This window comes from Cardiocondyla obscurior, linkage group LG02 (assembly GCF_019399895.1).
Source record: "Cardiocondyla obscurior isolate alpha-2009 linkage group LG02, Cobs3.1, whole genome shotgun sequence".
NCBI classification, from domain to species: domain Eukaryota; kingdom Metazoa; phylum Arthropoda; class Insecta; order Hymenoptera; family Formicidae; genus Cardiocondyla; species Cardiocondyla obscurior.
This window is the reverse complement of record NC_091865.1, coordinates 6225406-6246017: the sequence shown is the minus strand read 5'-3', so window position 1 is coordinate 6246017 and position 20612 is coordinate 6225406. Positions and strand designations below refer to the sequence as shown.

Sequence of the window (20612 nt, the reverse complement as noted above, 5' to 3'; positions counted from 1 at the left end):
GCGACGTGACGCGACGCGACGCGACGCGACTGGTGCGCGACACGCATGCATACGGCCGTTACGTCATAGACATGACGGCCAGCGCGGGGACGTGATGTTACGTGGCCGCTATCGCCGCCGCCGTCGCCGCAGCAGCAGGTCGCTTATCTACCCGGAGTCGCGCAAGACTCGACTACCACTCGCGCTCGCCGCGCAGCACGCGGACGACGGAAAGGAAAGCCGAGGCTGGGAGCGACGACTACGGACGACGAGGACTATCGGCCTCGGGGCCAGGGCCGGGGCCGAGGCCGGGGCCGGGGTCGCGGCCGGGCCCGGGGCTGGAGCCAGACCCGGGGCTGGGGCCAGAGCCAGAGCTGGGGCCAGAGCCAGGGTCGTGGCCGGGGCCGGGGCCGGGGCCGGGGCCGAGGCGCCGTTGCACGCCAACCGACAGCGGAGCAACGTTGCCATCTCCTCGCCGCGGCCGCGGTCGCGGCCACCGTTGCTGCCACCGCCGCCACCGCCGCCGCCACCGCCGTCGCACCGTCATTGCCACGTCCGCCGCTACGTTCCACCGCCGGGAACGCCGGCGGCGACGGCGACGACGACGACGATCGCTTCTACCACGCCGCTGGTAAGCTCTTCCCTTGCTACTCCTACCGCTTCATCAATCTCTGCGCTTTTTTTTTCTCTCTATCTCTCTCTTTCTCTCTTACTCTCTCGTCCTGCACCCGCCGCGCCGTGCAGTTCCAATTCGGTATATCGTACGTTGTACATACTTGCGTAGCGGAGTTACTCGGTGACGGTAGTAGGGGGCCATGGTAATCCATGCCGAATAAAAGTCAAAGGTCTCCCACCTGACAGGACGCACTCGTGACCTCGAATCTTCCACATTACCGTTCGAATCCTAGCGAGTGACAAGACCCCCGAGTGCATCTCGTGTCTGCTAGCATCTCGCGAAATAAGAAATAAAAAAAAATTAAAAAAACTCGGAAACTAGCGTTAACGGCTGTATTTCCCACGGTAATCAGCGGTATAGTTTACTCGTATCACAAAAACAACGCAACTGGACCGATAGGAACGAAGTAATTAATACGTTCCGCTCGCCTTTTGCATTAAAAGAGAAAATTGTAATTACTGACGTTCGCGTAAGCTGTTGAATAATTCCTGTTTCAATTTTATGGAGATTCACGTAAATACGATAATTATTATGGAACAGCCGCTTGACTTCAGAAACCTCGAAAACATACGCTCGGCTTCGTTTCATCTCGATATTCGCGTTTGTTTGATTAAAAAAAAAAAAAAATAAATAAAATGTCCCTTTTTTACCCGGTCGTAGTTTTAATTTACAATAATTTAATTTCACAAAATTGTCCGCAATATCGATGCCGCGATTTATATTTGGAAACATTGTACGGAAAGTATCCTCGGTATATTTTAGTTTATTTAATATTGCTGAAGAGAGGACTCTTCATCTCACGTTTCCACGTTAGACAGCTCTCAGCACAGAGGGTAATTATCTGGGTAGTAGGAGTTATCGAACGAATGTGCATCGATAATGCAAAAAATCTGCGTGTCGCGCCATTCTTACGTTCGTATACCGCAGCATTCTTTTCGAACTACTTGGCGAAATATTGGTTTATGATTTTTTTTTTTAACATCAAGCTTTAGCTCTTTACGTCAATTTTTTAACGTGAACTTGCATCTTTGATTCGGATCGGAATATATTGAACGAGAGGTCGGAATTAATTCTCGATTATTTCGTTTTTCTTTTTCTGTTTTTTTTTTTTTTTTCTTTGAAATAGAATACACCGTGTTCAAGCGAGCAATTTCTTTCGCGACAGGCAGCACCGAAGAAGTCTCGAGGATCGATCCGAATTCGTCTGACCTCGCGAGTTTGTTTATCCGACGCGAGCGATGACACGTGACTCGATTTCCGACGAGTCACGGCATGCGAGGAACGTTTTCTGGACTTGGCACTCGTGTCCTCTCTTCCTCTCTTTCTCTCTCTCTTCTTCGTCGCGAGGAGAAGAGCGAGGGAGAGCGAAGACTACAGAGAGAGATGTTCATCCCTTCCCTTTCGCGTTCAGCCTTGGCGGATCATTCACAGAGCGGAGTCGCTTTCGCACAGATTCGTACGCCGGCACCAACGTTGTATAAGTTAAAACCAGACGGGCACAGGTGGTAGTGCTCACCGATGACGATACTTTCATTTTCGAAAGTTTATTAAATCGCCATGCCACCGCGATCAGGAAATATCACCTTTTTCTATTTTTATATTATTTATTTATATTTTTTATTATTAAAATTTTATTTATTTCTTATTTTTTATTAAATGCCATAAGTCGCATTTTAGCGAATCTAGTATCTCGAGTTCGACAGGAAGCTGCGATTGACGGCGAACGTCAATCCCTCTGCACCTGGCAGCTCACGTTAAAACAGAAATAACGAAAGAAACGCAACAGTAATCAGCCGTTCGAAGAGTATTCCCGAGAAACGGACGCTCGATCGCGGTTACCGTCGTCTGGTTTGCATTCTTTTGTACGCCTCGGGACCTCTAGCTATTCTCGTCACCGATGTCGAACAGGTCACGGAAACGGATCGCGCGAACGAAACTCACCGTGCGCATCGGCGTGCGCTTATTATAGGGCCTCGATACACACTTGCATAACGCATAAGGCATAAAGAAATCAACCAGAGTTCTTTGTATAAATAAAAAATTCCAGTTGGTTTCCTTTCGCCTCGTGTGTTATATAAAAATCTGTGCTTCCTCTCCAAACAAGTCTGCATAAATGCATGCATAAAAAAAATTTTTTTTAAATTAATTAATTAATTAATTAAATAATTAAATTGAATAAAAAAAATTAGTGGACCATTAGATTCCTTTATGCACATGCTTAATGCACCTGTGCAAGTTTATTGGAGCCTCACACCTATGCAGGCCGCCGCGCGTCGAGCTCGTGTTTATACCGGCTCAAAAGTATCGGACTTGCTGACGTTGGACGCGCGGGGTAGACGGAGCGGAGAGTGGAGGAACCATCCCCTTTAATAGATAGAGCTTAAAGTGCGCTCGGCCGTGCTTCGGCACGTTTTTCCCCCCTCCGAGATCTCGCGCGCGGGACACTCACGTCTACGCGGCACGCACGTCGTGCGCCGATGCGCACGAAAATTGTCCGGCGTTCGCGGGCAAAAGAGCGTCAGCGTTTCGCGTGGATGCGACGCCGGGAATGCGTTGCGAACGTTGCTATCCGGTCGCGTATACGCGTATTTACGCGCGAACTGCATTGCCGAATCGCGATTCTGTCGATCCTTTACGTTCCCGGAGCGCCCAAGAGTAAGTTTCCCTTCGTGAATTTTTTTTTTTCCTTTCCCGAAGAGAGTTTCTGTTTCACTTCACCACTGTGTAAATTGAATTTTCATCGTGCGTCCGGTGTGGTTTTGTAAAACCGAGAACCGACCGTTCTTTCTTTAGCAATAAATGTATGGAGATGGACAAGTCATTAATTAATAATCGATTTGCACAGCTGTTTCAGCGCAGATTAACATGGAGGCGAAGGAGAGGGAACGGCCGCTGGTCAGAGACTTGAACGAACATATCGTGTGTCCCCTGTGCCGAGGGTACCTTATAGACGCTACGACCCTCGTGGAATGTCTGCACTCCTGTTAGTATCTCCTTCCATCGTAATCATTACTGTCTGTCATTAGCTATACCGAGCAAGGGTAATAATCCCATTTCATTTATCAGTTTGTAGAGGCTGCATCGTTCGGCGTTTGAGCAGGGGTGCCCGAGCGTGTCCCGTATGCTGCGTCGCGGCTTCGCCGCCGCTTCTGCCGGACACGCGGCTCCAGCGGCTGGTATACCTCGCGGTGCCGGGCCTCTTCCGGTCGGAGCTCGAGCGTAGACGCCACTTCCGCCTGGTGAATCCGCAATGTCCCCCGTTGCCGTCGCCCATGGGCGCCCTCGAGCTCACCCTCGAGGACCCGGTCAGCTTGAGCCTGCGAAAGCTAGAAGACTCGGAGAACGGAAGGACGAGAGAGGCTCGAGATTCGTTTAAATGTGAGAACGACGGAAGCACGAGATACTTCAAATGCCCGGCCGCCGTGATGGTGCGTCACCTGGTGAGACTGCTGATGCTGAAACGAGGATGGGAGGAAGCGAACGCGACGGAAAACGGTGTGAATAATAGGATAGAAATTATGTACCAGAAGGACGAGGCGCAGCACCCCAACTGCGAGAGCATGCGCCCGCTCGATCCCTTCTGGACGCTTTTGGACCTCGCCTGCATATTCCGATGGAAGAGGGTAAGTCTAACAGTCCAGCCTGTCGCGGGCAATCGATCGCTTTCATTAACGTCGTGCAAGCTTACATTAACCCTTGACATGATTTGCTTTTCTCCCTTTTGTAGAAAAGGAATAAAAGAATTACTAATCTTTCATCGCTCAATATTCAAATGACAATTACTTCCCAATAAATCTGTTTAGATAAATTTTGACATTTTTAATGGTAATTTTTCTTTTTTTTTTTTGTTTTTTTTAACTACTTTTTATCAATGATAAAACTAGCGACTTGGCGATTATATTCCTATATTTTCGAATTGATTCACGTTTGGAAACGTTAAGCAAAGTACCCTGATAAAATACGTAAAGAAAAGATTCGGCGGCCATATATTTTTGCGTTTGCCACGATCGGAGCGTCGGTCGGCCAGCGCGGTGCGTACGTGGTGATGAAAGGCGGCGCGACGGCCTCTGTTGCAGGAGGCGCCGATGAGACTTATCTACCGGGTGTTGCGAAAGGAAGAAGCGGCCGCCTCGATCTCGAAGGTGTCCTCGTGCGCGGATCACGCAATCAAGGATAACGGCTCGGCGGCGGTCGAAGGAATACAGCGACCACCGACCCCACCGCCGAGTCCCAAGTCCGGTCGCGAAAAGGAAACGAGCCGAGACGCGGAGCCACCTCGCCCCCTCGAGACAACGAGCGTCGACGTTCGCGACAAGGAGATAAAGACGAAGAAGCCACGCTGCGAGGTGACGCCGGTCATGCGTACCCTTGAGCCCCCCTCGGCCTCCGAGCTACCGACGAGCAATCGCCGCCACTCACCAGAGAGCTCGAAACGCGAGGACATGGTCAGGCTGGAACACCGGAAGCGACATAAGCGGCGAAATAAGCGGGTGATCGCAGAAATTACGACGACGCCGCGTGAAGACCTTCTAAAGCTCAAGGTTCGTCTAACACCGTGCCCTCCGAGGATCACCTCCGGAGTGGCGGCCGGCGGCGGGAGCGGAAGCAGCGGTAGCAGCAGCGGAGCCATCAGCACTAGCACGAAAGAAAAGCTGCTGCAAATGCGGGCGGTGAGGCGCGAGAAAATGAAGATCATTCAGCAGAGATCGGCGGCGACTCGGGAGGAGACCAAGTTCAAGGAGCGCGCCTCGGAAGAGGCGGAAGAGACGATCGAGGAGATCATCGATAGTATTCCCGATGAGGTCGTGCATATCGCGAACATGGGCAATCAAAATGAAGAAGCTAAGTCCAACGAGTATGTCGCGGAGAAGGTAACTAGCAAGGAGACGGCGGAGTTCGCGAAAACGCCAGAAAGCAACGAGGAGCCGAAGAGACCGAGGAAAGACGAGGAGATTTTACGGCGGTTGGGCCTGATAGCTGTCAACGAGGTCAATGACAAAATAATGGCGAAGCAGCGCGCGCAAGGCGGCACCGACAAGGCGGACAGCCTGAATCGCGAGAAGCTGGAAAAACAACTGCGCGAGAGCAAGGCGAATCGCGTTCGAAGCCTGTTGGCGGAGAAGCAAATGCGCGACGCCCTGAAGACTATCATGTCGACGAAGGAAGACTTGGCATCGTCCGTCATCAAAACGTCAACGTCCGTTTTCACCTCCGTCGCCGCACCCGTGCCTACAACGCCCGCGACCGTGCCTGTCGCGTCGAAGAAGAAAGAGCCACCACCTCTGACGCCTCTACGGGTCGCAAAACCCTCCGGCTTCGCCGCGACTAGCGTTATAGTGTCGAACATCGCCTCGAAGCCATACGAGACGCCGCTTGACCTCAGCAGCGCCGGTGCCACCGTCAACGACAACGTCCTTGACCTATCTGCCACAATATCTAGTGGCCAGTCCGCTCTTCCATCCTTCTCGTCTTCTTCCTCCTCGTCATCTTCTTCGTCCTCTTCCTCCGTCTCTTCCCCTTCTTCATCGTCTTCTTCATCTTCCTCCTCGTCATCTTCCTACTCGCCGCTTTCGTCCTTACCGTCGCTGCCGCTATCGAAGCTGCCAGCGCGAGCAGCCCTCGGCGCCGACGGCAGTCTCTTCCGCAAATCCAAGGTGCTGGAGCGCGGCAAAGGACAGCAGGAATCAAACTTGAGGACACTCTCGGATGCCGCGATGTCACGCCTGAGCGTCGTGATAGACAAGAATCCGATGGTGGAGTCTCTGGCACTGACCTCTGCGAACGTGAACCCCACGGCTAGTAAGGTCGCCTTACGCATCCCCCAGCCGCACCACCGCATCTCTGGTTTCGGTATGAAAATCAAGCCGAACCTCAGCATCCGTCACATACCGAACCCTCAAGCCGTCGTGGTCTCGCAATATCGTAATCAAAAGCTGCTTCAACGCAATTTTTTCAACGCCGTTCAAAAGCCACCATAAAGGTTTCTATTAACTTTGATATCATTTATTTTTCCTCCCTTACCCCTCTCTCCCTGGTTTTTTTATTCATTGTTAAATTTGGACATTAAATTAATTTTTTCTCCAATTTTAACTTTATATTTAAATTTAATTGGAAGTCTTTTAAGCTCAGTATACAAAAAAAAAAGAATTTTATTATAAAATACCGACAAAAATAAAATATATTATTCAAAATTATTAAAAAAAAAAAAAAAAAAAATGTAATTGTCGGTGCTTTAATCAAACGATGTATTTTGATTTCCACAGGGAGGAGGAAAAAAAAAGAGAGGAAAAGAAAAATTGCCGATTGTTACCTAAATATATCAAAACTGTGTATGACTAATATTATACGTCTGACTTATGTCGCGGTCTATGCTTTATTGGCAAATTAATTTGGCATACGGGCTGTCGTAAAAAAAAAAAAAAAAAAACCGTGAAACTATATTCAATATTCAACGGGAGACGACGTAGTTAGCATATATAATATAGGCATATTTATAATATGTAGGTCGCGAAATGTGGTAATTGGTAAAGGTACGGGGAACGATATGCGGCGAAGCGTATTACAATTAACACAGTCATCCATTGTTCCTTCTTCAGGACTGTGCAAAGACCTCGAGTTCGCTAATCGCTGATTTCTTGTGAGTTCTAATATTTATTACTATTACGGAGGCTTCTCCGCCGGTCGTCAGCGATGAGGTGAACGTACCTATATTTTTTGAATTTTTGTTACTTACATTTCTATTAAAAATCTTATATGTTTATAATTTATAACATATCCTTATCCTGTGGCTTCTTCAGTTAACCACAAAGAGTTCCTTGTGACGTTTTACACTGGAAAAAAAAAAAAAAGAAAAAGGTGCTATTTTTGGTAAGATTAATCAAGACTGGATGATTATTATCAAATATAGCTTTTCTTTTTTTATTTTTTTATTTTATTTTTTTTTTTTCAGTGTACGTATTACTACGGCGTATTATATTTATCGATTGTATTATTACGTTTACCACTGTTGCGAATTTTAATTCCTTTAATACATGTTGACTTAATTGCGCGCGTGTACATAAAATGTATCCCGGAAGATTCGTTCACTTGAGGAAACACTAGAACCATTTAGGATGCAATTACGAGATGTGTATGCAGTCTGTTTGTTGAATGCTCCAAAGATGTAAATAATAAACGACTTGACGCGGTTTTAGCGGAACCCGATCACGTTCGTCTGCTATCCGTCTTTGCTATCGGACAAAAATCTATCCACGACTCAAAACTCGTACGAATGATTTTTCTCGAGTACACGCACGGGCCTACCGCGCCAAATGCGATATTTCCTTCTCTCTTTCTCTCTCTCTTTGTCTCTCTTTCTCTCGCTCGCTCGCAAAATTTTTGCGATTAGCAAAGTAACATATATGTGTAATGATTTGTAGAGATGCCAAAGAACACCCGCGCGCGAGAACGTGTGCAATGTATTAGTGCAATTTAGTTATCATTTAACGTGAATGTATAATCGACTTATAATTCGGCGAGCTAGCGGCGCCGAGACATAAAAAGGTAGATAAGTAGCGTCCGTATGATTACGCGCGAAGCGCGTGTGCGCGATTTGTGATTTCCTTATCAAGGGACTCCGTAGCATGTATAGACGTCCGAGGGACAAGATGTTTTTATAACAGCACACTTTTGTGGAGTTTAACAAAAAAAAATATAAAAAATATAAAAAAAAAATAAAATAAAAATAAATAACAAAAAAAATTAATAAATAAATAAAACAATTGTTGCAAAACGCGATTGCGCGCTCCAATGTGCGAAGGTGACCAAAACGACCAGCGCGTCTTTTGACTGACGAGCGCATAAATTTTTAATCGGCGGAATATACGATGGAAATTCCACGCCATTTGGAACAATAACACTTTTCAACGAGTCTGAAATTTTTTTGAGATTAAGACGGCGTTGATACGTTTTGTAATTCGTGTACTGATAATTTGCAGCGTTTATATTAGACGTATAGAAGTAAGGTTTGTATTTTGAAATGAAAATAACAGATTGTTTAAACATTTATAATTTATATCCTAAGATAAACAAACCAAAAAGAAAAGAAAAAAAACCATCACCATTCTATGTCGAAGTCAATGATGAAGTCTATATTTATAACGAGCCTTTAATTTAATTAAAAAGTCTCGTAGAGCGTACAAATATGATTTTTGCTTCTATACTTCTTGTATATACAATTGCAATAAGGAATAAATGTCAGAATAGACGGTTATATACTGTAGAAGGATCGGAAGTTATAAAATCATGCCGAGGAGAAGACTCGCGAACTTAAGGAGGAAAAAAAAAAAAATGACCAAATATAACATCGGATAGCAGTAGGTAGTATAAACTTTTCAAGTTTAATCTCTCGAGAGGTTGATCGATTAACCCATGGAAAATATCCTATTTATACGTATGTAACAGCTATATTCCAAAGTGCGAAATTGCAGCGGACGGCAAAATGCGGGTGGGCACTCGTAAAAGCCGGTTTTATTTCCACAATTACGACGTAAGGTACGTCGTATAAAAATCGATGTACAATCCCTCTTAATAGGCGCATGAAATGAATGCATAGCGGGTTCATACACGTGGGACGAACTACGATTGCGATGTGAACAAATAAAAGTACATATTCGATAAGAAGTTGTTCAAAGTGGTCTTAAATTTCCTTGAAAGGTCGAGCTCTCTTCCTTGTTGTTTATAGCGTAATTTTAAGACCCCTCTGTGCGAAGCTATCTGAAAGGAAAAAAAAAAGATAATTTTTTAATAGCCGTGATAACATATTTTGATATACTTTGAATACAGTTAAGTGGAAGACGAAATCAGTATTTATCACGAGGCGTTTTTCGAACCGTTGGATTTATTATTAAATGCTTCAATGATACGATTACATGTACGTGTCGCGTAGATGGATGTATATTGCGATTGCTTACAGAAAACCCGATATTCAATATTGTAATAATTTTCACATTTAAATTTGTATTATTATTATTATTATCCATGTGCCAAAACGCAAATTTTGCGCGCCTCACCGACGCTGATCACTTCCCGCTTTTGTGCGCGCCGTTTAAGTTTTACTGCATTTAATTTCGATGTTACGAGGACTACGAATAGTTTGGACGAAAGATTTTAAACAAGCGCATGTTTTAGATGTTTTTTTTTTTAATTTAAACAGTAACGTGTAAACAATAAAATTCCACAGGCTCTGATACTTTTTAATATTCGCGAAGCTGCAAGGGACTGGGCAATTCCTAATTTCAACCGCAATTAATCGCGAAGTCAATTAATAACGGGTACCACTAACGAGCGCGTAGACATTACACGTGTGATTTTCGTAAAAAAAATCTAAGTTTAGATTTATAGGTTGCCGCGCAGAACTTGTTTGTTGATTCAGTGAAAACGAAACAGCTTATTCTGTTCGCGAAAAAGATTCGTAACGTTTGTAGGCTTTTTACGTGAATGAAATCAGTACGCGTAGCGACTTCCGATTAATAATACAGTTTCTAAATACACGCGCAGAACCGAAACTGCATAAAATCAAGAACGCGGCCAAATAATTATTCAACCCGAATATGTATTCAAATGAAGACCTTGAAGCTATTATTAACTACGCGAGAAAAGAAAAAGACGTGGCTGATGTAACTTAAAACTGCACGTAGTAATTAGAATTCAGTAAAATATGGACACTTCATATCCTAGTTTTAGTAGCAATTTTCTCTCTTTCATAGTAAACAGTTTTGTCGAGACATTTATAGCTACGGCAGTAAAATACTTTCAGTAAATCATGATTAGTTACGGCAGCAAAAGTTTTTTTTTTTTTTCTTCTGTGTATCTTTTCAATTTGCTGTAACGTCAGTCAATCGTTATGTACAATTTTAATGAACCAATACCATAAAATCTGTGAAATAATGTAAAAGAAAAGAAAAAAAAAAAAGATTTAATCAAAACTGCCATTTTTACGATCCCGAAGAAAAGGTCGCAAGTAATTTCTATTATTTCTAGTGAACTCGACATACAAATGTATGAGAAACTCAGATTTTTCCAAACTATTTTTCTACCGTGCCTTTAAGTAATCGAATGTCCGTTTGCTTTTTCTTTTTTTCTATCTTTTTTTTTTTTACATGAGAATGTCACGCTGTAATAAATTTCCGAGAGACGTCAAATTCCATCAAAGACATAAAGAAAAAAAAAAAAATAATAGCAACGAGATCTATATCCATCGAAATTATGTCACTAGTAGCTGAAATATAAAACTGACAATTTTAGAATCGGCATTCTGATCAACGGGTATATTTTCGGGGACTAGACATAAATAATGCCGAAGCACAATAGACAATTTGTCGATCCATTGTTACACGATTGCCTAAAAGAAAAAAATATTACCGACATTCGCGGACGTTTCCTCGAAGTCTCGTAAGCGCGATAAGAATTCGAGAAATTGTTTTTGAAAAAAAAAAAAGAGTTTGGAAATCGGTTGACGATTTATTGTCGGTCGACAAAGAATTCTACCTGAGGCGCCTACCTTTCTTTTTTTTTTCTTTTTACTTTTTTTTTACGCCAACGATAAGCGTTTTGTAAAAATCAGTTCGGTATCTTATCGAAAGCCAAGATCTACGTTATTAACGTGACGTTCCGGCAATGTGCTCGGTGATGATGCATAAAGATCGCGAAGGTGTCGGACGCGGGAAATGGCTTCGTTTACGAGAAATTGGAATCTCGAAGGCTCTTCCCCAGGTGTAAATCAATTCTTATCATTCCAATCGCGAACTAGCGTTTTATCACCGCTAGCAGGCGTGTTCATATTTATACAGTATTCCATTCGAACGGACACCGTCCGCTCGAATTGTCGCTAGTATTATACTCATAGTGTAATCGTTGGTAATAATTGTTCAGTGTCAAATTGCAGCGAGAAATGATATAATTCGTTTGCCGTGTAAATTATGCTTTTACTTTACCGTAGGACAGTAATAATATCATATATCAGCAAATTATCACGTATTTAAACACGTTATTATTGCAAGATTGTAATGACTACGTTATTCCAAGCCATTCGACGTTTAAATTGAGGTGAAGCTGAAAATCCTTAGTTGGTCTTGTTACAAGTTTAACGTTACGGCTAAAATTGCGAAACGTCTGATTGTATTATATAGGTTTACTTTTAACTCGTATCGAAATAGCTGTTAATTGATGTTTATTGTTTCAATGTTCGTAAGCCAATATTCATTAATTACCGCTAAATACCAATAAAAGCGACGTCGCTGTTCTTCCTTATACGAATAGGTAGCGAGAGAGCTCATAAATAATCGATATAGTGAAAAGCAGTCGCTCTCATACTGATTAACATTAATATATGGTCGAGCGAAAGGTGAATCAGATTTTTTTTTTTTCTCTCTCTCTCTCTCTCTCTCTCTCTCTCTCTCTCTTTCTCTCACCAGCGTTGTACGCAACGTACATATATGTGTGCACACAAAGAAATGTTGTAATATCGTGCACGAATTGTAAATTACGACCTCGATAGAAGCCGAGGGTTCCCAAAAAAAAAGATAAAATAAAAAGAGAGATCCACGAACGGTACTAATCTTCTAAAATCAAAATTGACGGGAAAGGTGCACGGAAATCGGTTTTTACGACGGCGAGCACGTGTGTATGTATAACTGTTACGTGGTGTGGGTTTCTGTTGCGATCTGTACCGAGTGCTTTTAATTGACGAGCACACATGCCGCGCGCACTGCTATCCTCTCGGCGTCGGGAGAGAAATCAACCGAGTTTTATTTAACGAAAGCGAGAAATGAAGTGCCGAACGACGGATGAGTGCTGGCAATTGTTGCGCGTATTCATTAACCGTACCCCTCTTTTCGATCTTTGTTTCAGCAAGGTACTCCGGAAGTCATATCGCATTGTACGTTGTAGGATTTTTGCTCGTAAAAAAAATATAAAATGTATGACATCTTACGTGTGACTTGCGCTAATTCCACTGGTCCCCTGCCTTAGCGATGCTCGTAAGTCCCCTTTCCAGGCATCCATCACGGTAAGTCAACTGCAATTAAATCAATCTCGTTAAGAATTAAACATTAATATGTCGTAAAGCGTTTCGTTTCTTAAAAAGGTCAGATTACTGTCAGGCGCAGTAATTTAATTTCTTATATATATTTTATAATTTAATATCGCAGCTCGAATAATTTGCGGGAAAATTAAATTCTTAATTTTATCTTTCTTAAAATCTTCGACATTGAGAACTCGCGTCGCAAGAATAGAAATTTCAACGTGTACATGTGTGTTGCGTGTATGTGTTGCGTGTACATGTGCGTGTCAGAGCGAGCGTGAAAATGGCGAGTCAAACTGGGAATACGAACCTGCGTCGCAAGTGTAGCTCTTATCCGAGCAATTCTAAATTCTTCGCTTAATCGTCAACGGATAAATGCGCTTAATTAATAACGGTATCGTTATTAAAAAAAAGAAAAAAAGAATTTAACTAGTAGATGAATCACGCGACTCCCAAGCTCATCATCGACGTCTTACAATATCCAAAAAGCTATCGAGTTTATTCGTACAACTTTCAATAAAATACGGTCCAGTCACTAATTAATAAATCAGCATTATAACGTTTATAATGCGTTATCGCCGACGTTTTAGAATTCCGTAAACAAATTCTTTCAATTTCTCGCGGGTCTCGTTTGCGGGTTCGGTGAGCTCGCGGAATTTAGATCCCTTTGTTTCCTTTTCCCCTCGTTCTTTTTGCCTTTTCGTCGGATTATCGGTACAGCTAGCTGGCAGAATGATTTCAATTATACGCTTTCTGTGTGAAAGTCCCGTGTTGTCGCGGAGGAAGGTACCCCGGTGCTCACCTTCGGCAACCTACATTAGACGCAAGAGAGTCAGCCTGCAGCCGCAGGCCTCGGTCGCTGATTGGCTGTGGCCTCCCCGGGGAAGTGCATCGGAAGTGAAGAGGGCTGAGCGCGCTTGGGGCGCGAACGAGGCGCGGTTACACAAGGCGATCCGCACCCTTAGCCCTTCGAGAAGTGGCCGCGTCCGCGGGATCTTTCGGTAAACGACTCGGGACCGACGGGAAGTTTCGCGCGATTTTCATCACGAAAGTCTATTTAATCCCTCTTCTTTCGCGGACATCGGAAAGATCGAGCTGGGATCTTCCGGAATTCGATTTCAATTTTACATTTTGAATTAATTAATTTTTATTATGATTTTTTTTTCTCAAAATCTTTCAAGATTACTTTGAAGATCCTGCGGGATAAATTACTTGATTTTGTCCTCTTTGCCTTGAGAAGCATTAAGCATAATAAGATATCTCCCTTTCGAAATCGTCGATCTATTTACTCCAGATCGTAGTTAGCTAACAGTGCGTCGGCTGAAAGGTGTCTCCGATTAGAAGGATCTTATCCAGTCCCAGAGTCCCGAGGTCTTCCGAGTCCTACCCCCATTAGGTCCGCTCGTTTCAAGATCCAGGCTCGAAAACGACGAGGGCGTCCTCATCGTGTGCAAGGGACGTTTGCGCGTAAATTACCCCTCTCTGTTCTTCGCTCGCCCTCCGTCTCGCTTCGTCCCATTGGCAGGCGATCCTCGGGATTTGGGCTCTTTTTTTTCTTTCTCTCTCTTCCCCGTCCACGGCGGGGCGAACGGCGCGGCGATGTGCCCGCCACCCTTTCGCCCACCATTCTACGACGTGGAGGTCTTCGTCTTCCATTCTCGACCTTCCCCCGCGCGCCGCCGAGTCGCACGCACACGCGTGCACACACGCACACGGCGCACCCTTCGCGTGTAGTGGAGAATGAATAATGTACTCTCGCAGGAGGGGCTCCGGGGAATGCGACAGTGCAAAGGGCCTCGGCTCGCTTGCCCTTCTCCTCGCGGAAAGGCGCGCACAGCCTGCGTTCTTATCGTAGCGGCTGTGCCGAGGAGTAGATGAACTGGGCTTCGACAACCGGGGGATATCAGGACAACCGGACTCGTTTTTCGTTTTTCGTCCAGTCCGGAGACGGTCTCGAAAAGAACGAGGCTCGTGCCCGCGGACTTTACAGCAATGAAGCGATATAAAGATGATCGAATAAAACGCGCCTACGACGAATATAATGACGGATTATGTTTCTCATGTTTAATTGTAATATTTTTAATTACAGTGAGTGGTCCATTTTTCAAAGCGTAAACGTTTCGAAGAAAGAAAAGGAATAAAAAAGACGTTCTCTCCTTTCTTTCTTCCTTTTGCTACATGCTACCGGCCATGTGCTCATTCTTTGTAGTCGGGCTACACCGACCTGCGCCGATTCAGGATGTCGCCTCCGTGCGCTACAAAGACTAACGCGAGACGTGGCCCGATCCGGTGGAGATTGGTACAACCGGCTGCGAGGAGCGTAGTCGATCGTGGTGGAGGAACGGGAGAGTCGAGCAAGGCGGAGTCGCGGCGCGATGTCCTAAAATCGGTGGCAGGACGGACGGAATCGATACGGTCTCGCCGTCCTTGCCACCGCCCTCGGGCACTCGGCGAGTCGATTCCGCGTCGTTCTGGCAAATCGATGACTTCGACCGATTCGATGTACCTACTACACGGTCCCCTCGACCGTATTTGCATTTCAAGAAACCAGGTATCCCCCGAGCTCCGCGCGTCTTCCGACGAGATGGGAAAAAGAGAAAATAAAGAATAGCAAGTGGCGCGCTGGTCGACTCCCCCGCTTTCTTCCTTCGACGCGAAACACGTGGAGCGTTTCCCAAAAGCGTTTCTATTCTATCGACCGATATCGCCCGGCGCAGGCTCACTGTCGGCGCGCGCCCACGCACACGTTCGCTCACGCACATGCACGCGCGCCCGCGCGCCCGGATACGCACGCACACGCGCGCGGGGAGGCACGGATGTATTCTGGCCGGATGGAGCCGCCCACGCATCATCACCTATACAGGTTACGCGCGCGATGAAGGGGACGATGATTCGCGGAACGAGCCGCTCAGAGAAAGGGCCAGGAGAAGAGCCCGCGTGCCCCCGTCCACGTAGCGTCTCATTCGCTGCATCGTTCCTCGCTCCTCTGTGACGACCATCCATGTAGATCCTTTTAGGTAGGTAGAGAGAGAAAGGGAGAGAGAGAGAGAAGGAGCGAGAACCGAAGCACGAAGGCAGCTTCCCCAAATGAAAGTTTCGTAAACGATTAACCCCCGGGGGGATGACGAAGGACGAGAGACAGAGACAGGAGGATGACGGAGGCAGAGAAGGAGACAGAAAGGCTCGGAAACATTCTCTTTCGCGTCCTGCGTTCGTGAAGGAATGAGGGAGGGATGGAAGGGTGAGTGGGACCCTTGGTCTCCAAATGCAGACCGAGGGTGACTCCGGATTGGAAGATTCTGCTGCAGGGGGGCAGGATTTGATTCTAGCTTCCTTGGTGCAATTGCACCTGTCGTAATTATAAAGCAACGAAATTATAGAGCTCGTTAGCTCTTTAGTATTGTACATCAACGAATATTTTTATCACACTTGAGACAATCAATTGAGAAATTATGCGTATTTTTTTTTTCTTTTTGATTTTTTTTTATTATTTTTTTTTTTATTAACCAAGCCTTTCGTATCATTTTCATAATTTGTATATTAATTAAATTTTATCAAAAAAACCGCCGGGAAAGTTGCGAGTTCAAGCATCGAATTGCAAGGCGGAAAAATAACAGGAAGAGTTGCCTTCGAATAAACAACGGCTGCAATTAAAACGTGAAAAATGGGACGAAGTTTAACAGTCGGATGTTTTCCAAAAGGATTTTGAAAGAATAAATAGAGGAAAAAATACAGGGCTTTACGAGAAATGTTGAGGAATTCGTGTTTAGCGTACTCCATTACGATGGTCAAAACTGCACACCGTTTTACTTGAAAACCTGTCGTCTATCTTTCGATTTGATAATAGAAATTTACCTAAATTGATTACGACTTCTATTTATGTCAGTTTTAATATCATTTCCTTTTATAATAATTAGATTTTCTGGTTTCTTACGCGCGTGCCTAACAAATCGTGCTTCAAACCAGATCTTTTCCAAAATTACAATAATAAATAAATTCTCGAACGTGTACCTTTCGTATCAAATATTGAATTCGAAATTTCTTTTTAATTCGATTTAATGAATTAAAAATTATGCAACAAAAGCGATGCAATAGAAAGAATACGAGAACACAGCGTTTAATTAGCACGAAACAACTTTTAAGAAACGCATTTATCCATCCGTGCTTTTTATATTTTAATTTTCTTTGCGCGTCTCTGTGCGATGTAAAAGCTAGAATATAATTCTTTAATTCTATATCTATAAAATAAGAACTCGAATAAAATCAAATAATACATCGGTAACAAAAAAAAAAAAGTATCAATTAACGTGCAGCGTTCGGTGCATTCAATTACACATGAAATACTTTATTTTCTCTTATTATCGCTTTAATTACATAACCGCATCAACGGCAGACGACGTGTGCGTCCTTCGATTAAACGTTTTTATTAATTACAAATTTATCAATTATATCCGCGAATGTGCTGTGGGCAAAGAAGTTTCAACTCTTTCGATCGAGGTACATTCAATCGAAAGGCGTGCGTCGTCTGTCGTTGACGCGATTATACATACGCATGCGATTATATGCACGCACGATAATGGGCGAAGTTTGAAAAATCGTCAAGATTGCACGGTTTGTTAAGTCCTTTCGAGAAAAAAGAGGAAGAGGAGACCGCTCTGGCGAAATGCAGGAGAGGATTCGGACGACGGCATGGCGCAGGCGCCTCGTGTGCGCAAATAGCGACGACAGCCTCTACCGTGCACGGAGATATCTACCGTTCACTTGCTGCACACGAAGACTCGCATCGGATCCTTGCCGAGGATCTTAGACACCGAAATACGTATCGACTCGCGAATACATTAATATTCATTCGTTTATCGCGCCGCATCCGTTTAATCGTGTACTTTGCCGATTAAAAATCGGCATACTGTATTTCTTTACGTTTTTCAGATCTTTAAATTCGCGCATTATTTAGATTGGATGGACTTGTATTTAAAATAATACAACGCAACGATACTGGCACAATATCGTCATCGACTATTAATTTAATGATCATAGAAATCAATTAGAAATTAAAGTAGTGATGTACGCGAAAGTATGAATGATAAGTTAAATTTAATTGTATATAAATCAAGTCCCCTTGGCTGTGCTATGTTGAAACATTAATAAATAATAAAAGAAAAAAAAATTAATTCAATTATTAAATCAGTATTAGCTTTGAGACGAATTATTCGATTGCGCGTCGCACTTTACGTTTTTTTCGTGTATCATATTGAATAATTGTTCCTTTTCTGCTTTATGATTTTAAATACTTAACGAGGACCTCAGCGATTCTTCCCAATTAAAAAACAAATTTAATTTTTCAGAGTTACGATAAAAGCATATATCTTAATGTTTTGCGTCATATTGATCGCGCGACGTTGATAACATGGCGGTGCTTCGTGCGATCGTAGAAAACGTTCGAGCCGAATAAAAGTCAAGGTTCACCTATCCGCGTTTCATTTTTCAAGCTAAATTTATCTCGAGGCAAGTGTACCGACTTAATGCCGCGTCATTCCTTCAACCACCGGCATATCTCCATTGAAACTGTCGCCATCTTTCTTAATTCGGGACCTCCACCCCACGTACGGAAAGAACGGGGTGGTTCTCTCACTTGCCTAAAATTATTTTTAAACGTCCGAGTAATTGCACGCAATGTAATCGATGATTCAAACTCTTTCCCTATCGCATTTATCTCTTTTTTTTTCCCTTCTTCCAGCACAAGATATTTTTCTTCTCGCTCCCGTGTGCCGTACAAGTTCCACAAATCTTGCGAGTCATATCTTGCAAGTTTTTTTTATTCTTGCGAGTCATAAGCCGGTATTCGTAGTCGGTTCTTATTTCACGATCATCTCAAGCAATGTTTTAAAACGATAATACCGATCTGTAATTAGTTTAGAATCAAATCAAACTACTTAAAACGATCTTAAATATAAGAACCGACTGTGAATACCGGCCACAGTTCGCAAGTTTTTTCTTTTTTTTCTGTGCCACGTCGCGCTGTTCTCGCTGCGCCAGTTTCTAACATTTATAACGTTGGACTTCTCGCCAGAGTGTAAGGTGACATTTATTTACGTGGTTATACTGCATTCGTTGCAGTTACGAGATCTATCATATTACAACGCCGCGCATTCGACAAGTGTCGGCATTCGGCTCGACGGGCAGATAATTTTTTCTTCTGAAGTAAAAATAAAAAAAAAACTAGGAAAAAAAAAATCAAAAAAACAACGTAATACCTTTGGACGCTGTTACGTTCGGCATAGCTTTCTCCTCGACGTGGAGATTGCAGAAAATGATGATGGTATTGCCTCGACTCTCGCCAGTTATCCATCAGGAGAAAGACGCAAGGATGAAGGGTGCTGGTGAGAAGAAGAGAACAAGAAAAGATTACGGCAGGAAAGAGACGAGAAGGAAAGGTACGAAGAAGAAGCGACTAGAGTTTGACGATGAACGAGCGTAAAGGTAAAGGGAGAAAAGGTCGGAGGAAGGAAGACCCTTTTTTTCTGAGAAGGTACAACGGAGTTAACGCGTAAAAAAAAAAAGACAGAGAGGGCCGATCGAAAAGGGCGTCGGGGAGTGCAAAGGGAAGAAAACAAAATGGGGAGAGAAGCAGGGAGAGAAATAGGGAGAGTAGCGGCTGGAGTTGTGCGAGATAAAGGATGATCGAGAGGCTCATGGAGGGGAAGCTGGGAGAAGCGCCCGTGAAGAGGAAAAGGCAGAGGCTAGGTTATCCGAGGGAGAAAGGGAAGGTGGAGGAGATAAAAGATGAGAAAAAAAGGGGAGACAAGGGCTATACTCTGCGCTCACGACTCATCGCAGGGCAGACGAAGGAAGGGAGGAAGGGAGGGAAGAAGAGAGAGAGAGAGAGAGAGAAAGAAAGGGTGGCACCGAGAGAGGAGCCGTGCGACAGAGGTATAACGCCGGGGCGACGCCGGCGGGGCGCACGGAAACAGGGGGACGAGGAGGGAAAGGGAGTTGATAGTCTTGTAACCCCAGCTGGTAACGACCAGCGCGAAAAGGGGACTCGGTGCCGCCGCGAGAGGGGCAATTCAGCGTCGCTGTGTTAGTACACGAGGTACGTACTCCGGTTAAAGAGAGAGACAGAGAAAAAGAGAGAAAGAGAGACAGAGCGAGGAGGGTGGCAGGGAGAAGGAAGGGCAAGCGAGGAGGTACAGCCAGAAGTGGAGGGAGAAAAATGAAGGGGGAACGAGCGGGGCACATGCACGATACGGAGTACGGGATGACGAGAAACGGACGAAGAGAGACTAGCCGAACGAGCCGGTAGAGCTGGTCGCGTCGGTCGCGAACAACGACGAGAGGGAGAGAGACGGACGATGAGGTGGAGGAGAGACCAGAGGGGATGGAGGAAACCTAGCAAGAGAGAGATAAAGCGAGCGGACGAATAGAAAGGATAGGGGGGAGAGTGGATCAGAAGGGTCGCAAAGGACGCGACGGAAGGGGAAAAACAGAGAGAGAGAGAGAGAGAGAAAGATAGAGAGAAAGAAAGAGAGAGAGCGCGCTCACCGAGGGAGGCGAGAAAGGGCATCTCCCGCTCCGCACTCCACTCTCCCATTTAGTTCGGTATGAGACGTCGTCGGCGGAACGTACTGTTGCGCGTGCTCCCTCTTCGGCCTGTCCTTCGTCGCGCGTCCGAGAGTCCGTGGGTTGCGTCGGGAGCCGCGACGTTGATTCGGCAGCGCACCGCGCGGCGCTGCCTGTCGGCACCGTAACTTCGTGACCGCCCTGCGTACCACAACCTCGTCGAAGTAGCTGCTTTTTATCGCGCCAGCGTTATCGCTCGCTTGGCTTTGTCGGGATGATCAGCGTGATACGCCCGGATCGCGCTCGATCGGCCTGAAAATGACGCGCACGGCGAAC

The 20612-nt window shown here is 44.8% G+C and overlaps 1 protein-coding gene and 1 long non-coding RNA gene across 3 annotated transcripts; one reads left to right on the top strand and one right to left on the bottom strand.

Annotated features, from left to right (window-relative positions):
- The first annotated feature begins 474 nt into the window (after positions 1-474).
- On the top strand, positions 475-12625 carry LOC139113484 (uncharacterized). Of its 2 annotated transcripts, XM_070674690.1 has the most exons (5): positions 484-610; positions 3501-3638; positions 3722-4278; positions 4732-6635; positions 6919-12625. In XM_070674690.1, the coding sequence occupies exons 2-4, from the start codon at positions 3521-3523 to the stop codon at positions 6631-6633; spliced, it is 2577 nt and encodes an 858-aa protein (XP_070530791.1). In that variant the 5' UTR covers positions 484-610; positions 3501-3520; the 3' UTR covers positions 6634-6635; positions 6919-12625. The 2 variants fall into 2 exon arrangements, with proteins under 2 accessions (XP_070530792.1, XP_070530791.1); XM_070674691.1 differs by having other exon boundaries at positions 475-610; positions 4732-12625.
- On the bottom strand, positions 9283-20532 carry LOC139113485 (uncharacterized). The gene is made up of 4 exons (XR_011547700.1): positions 20259-20532; positions 18971-19093; positions 12627-12710; positions 9283-9409 (listed from the first exon to the last, which is right to left on the bottom strand). It is a non-coding gene; the product is annotated as an uncharacterized lncRNA (long non-coding RNA).
- Positions 20533-20612: the final 80 nt, after the last annotated feature.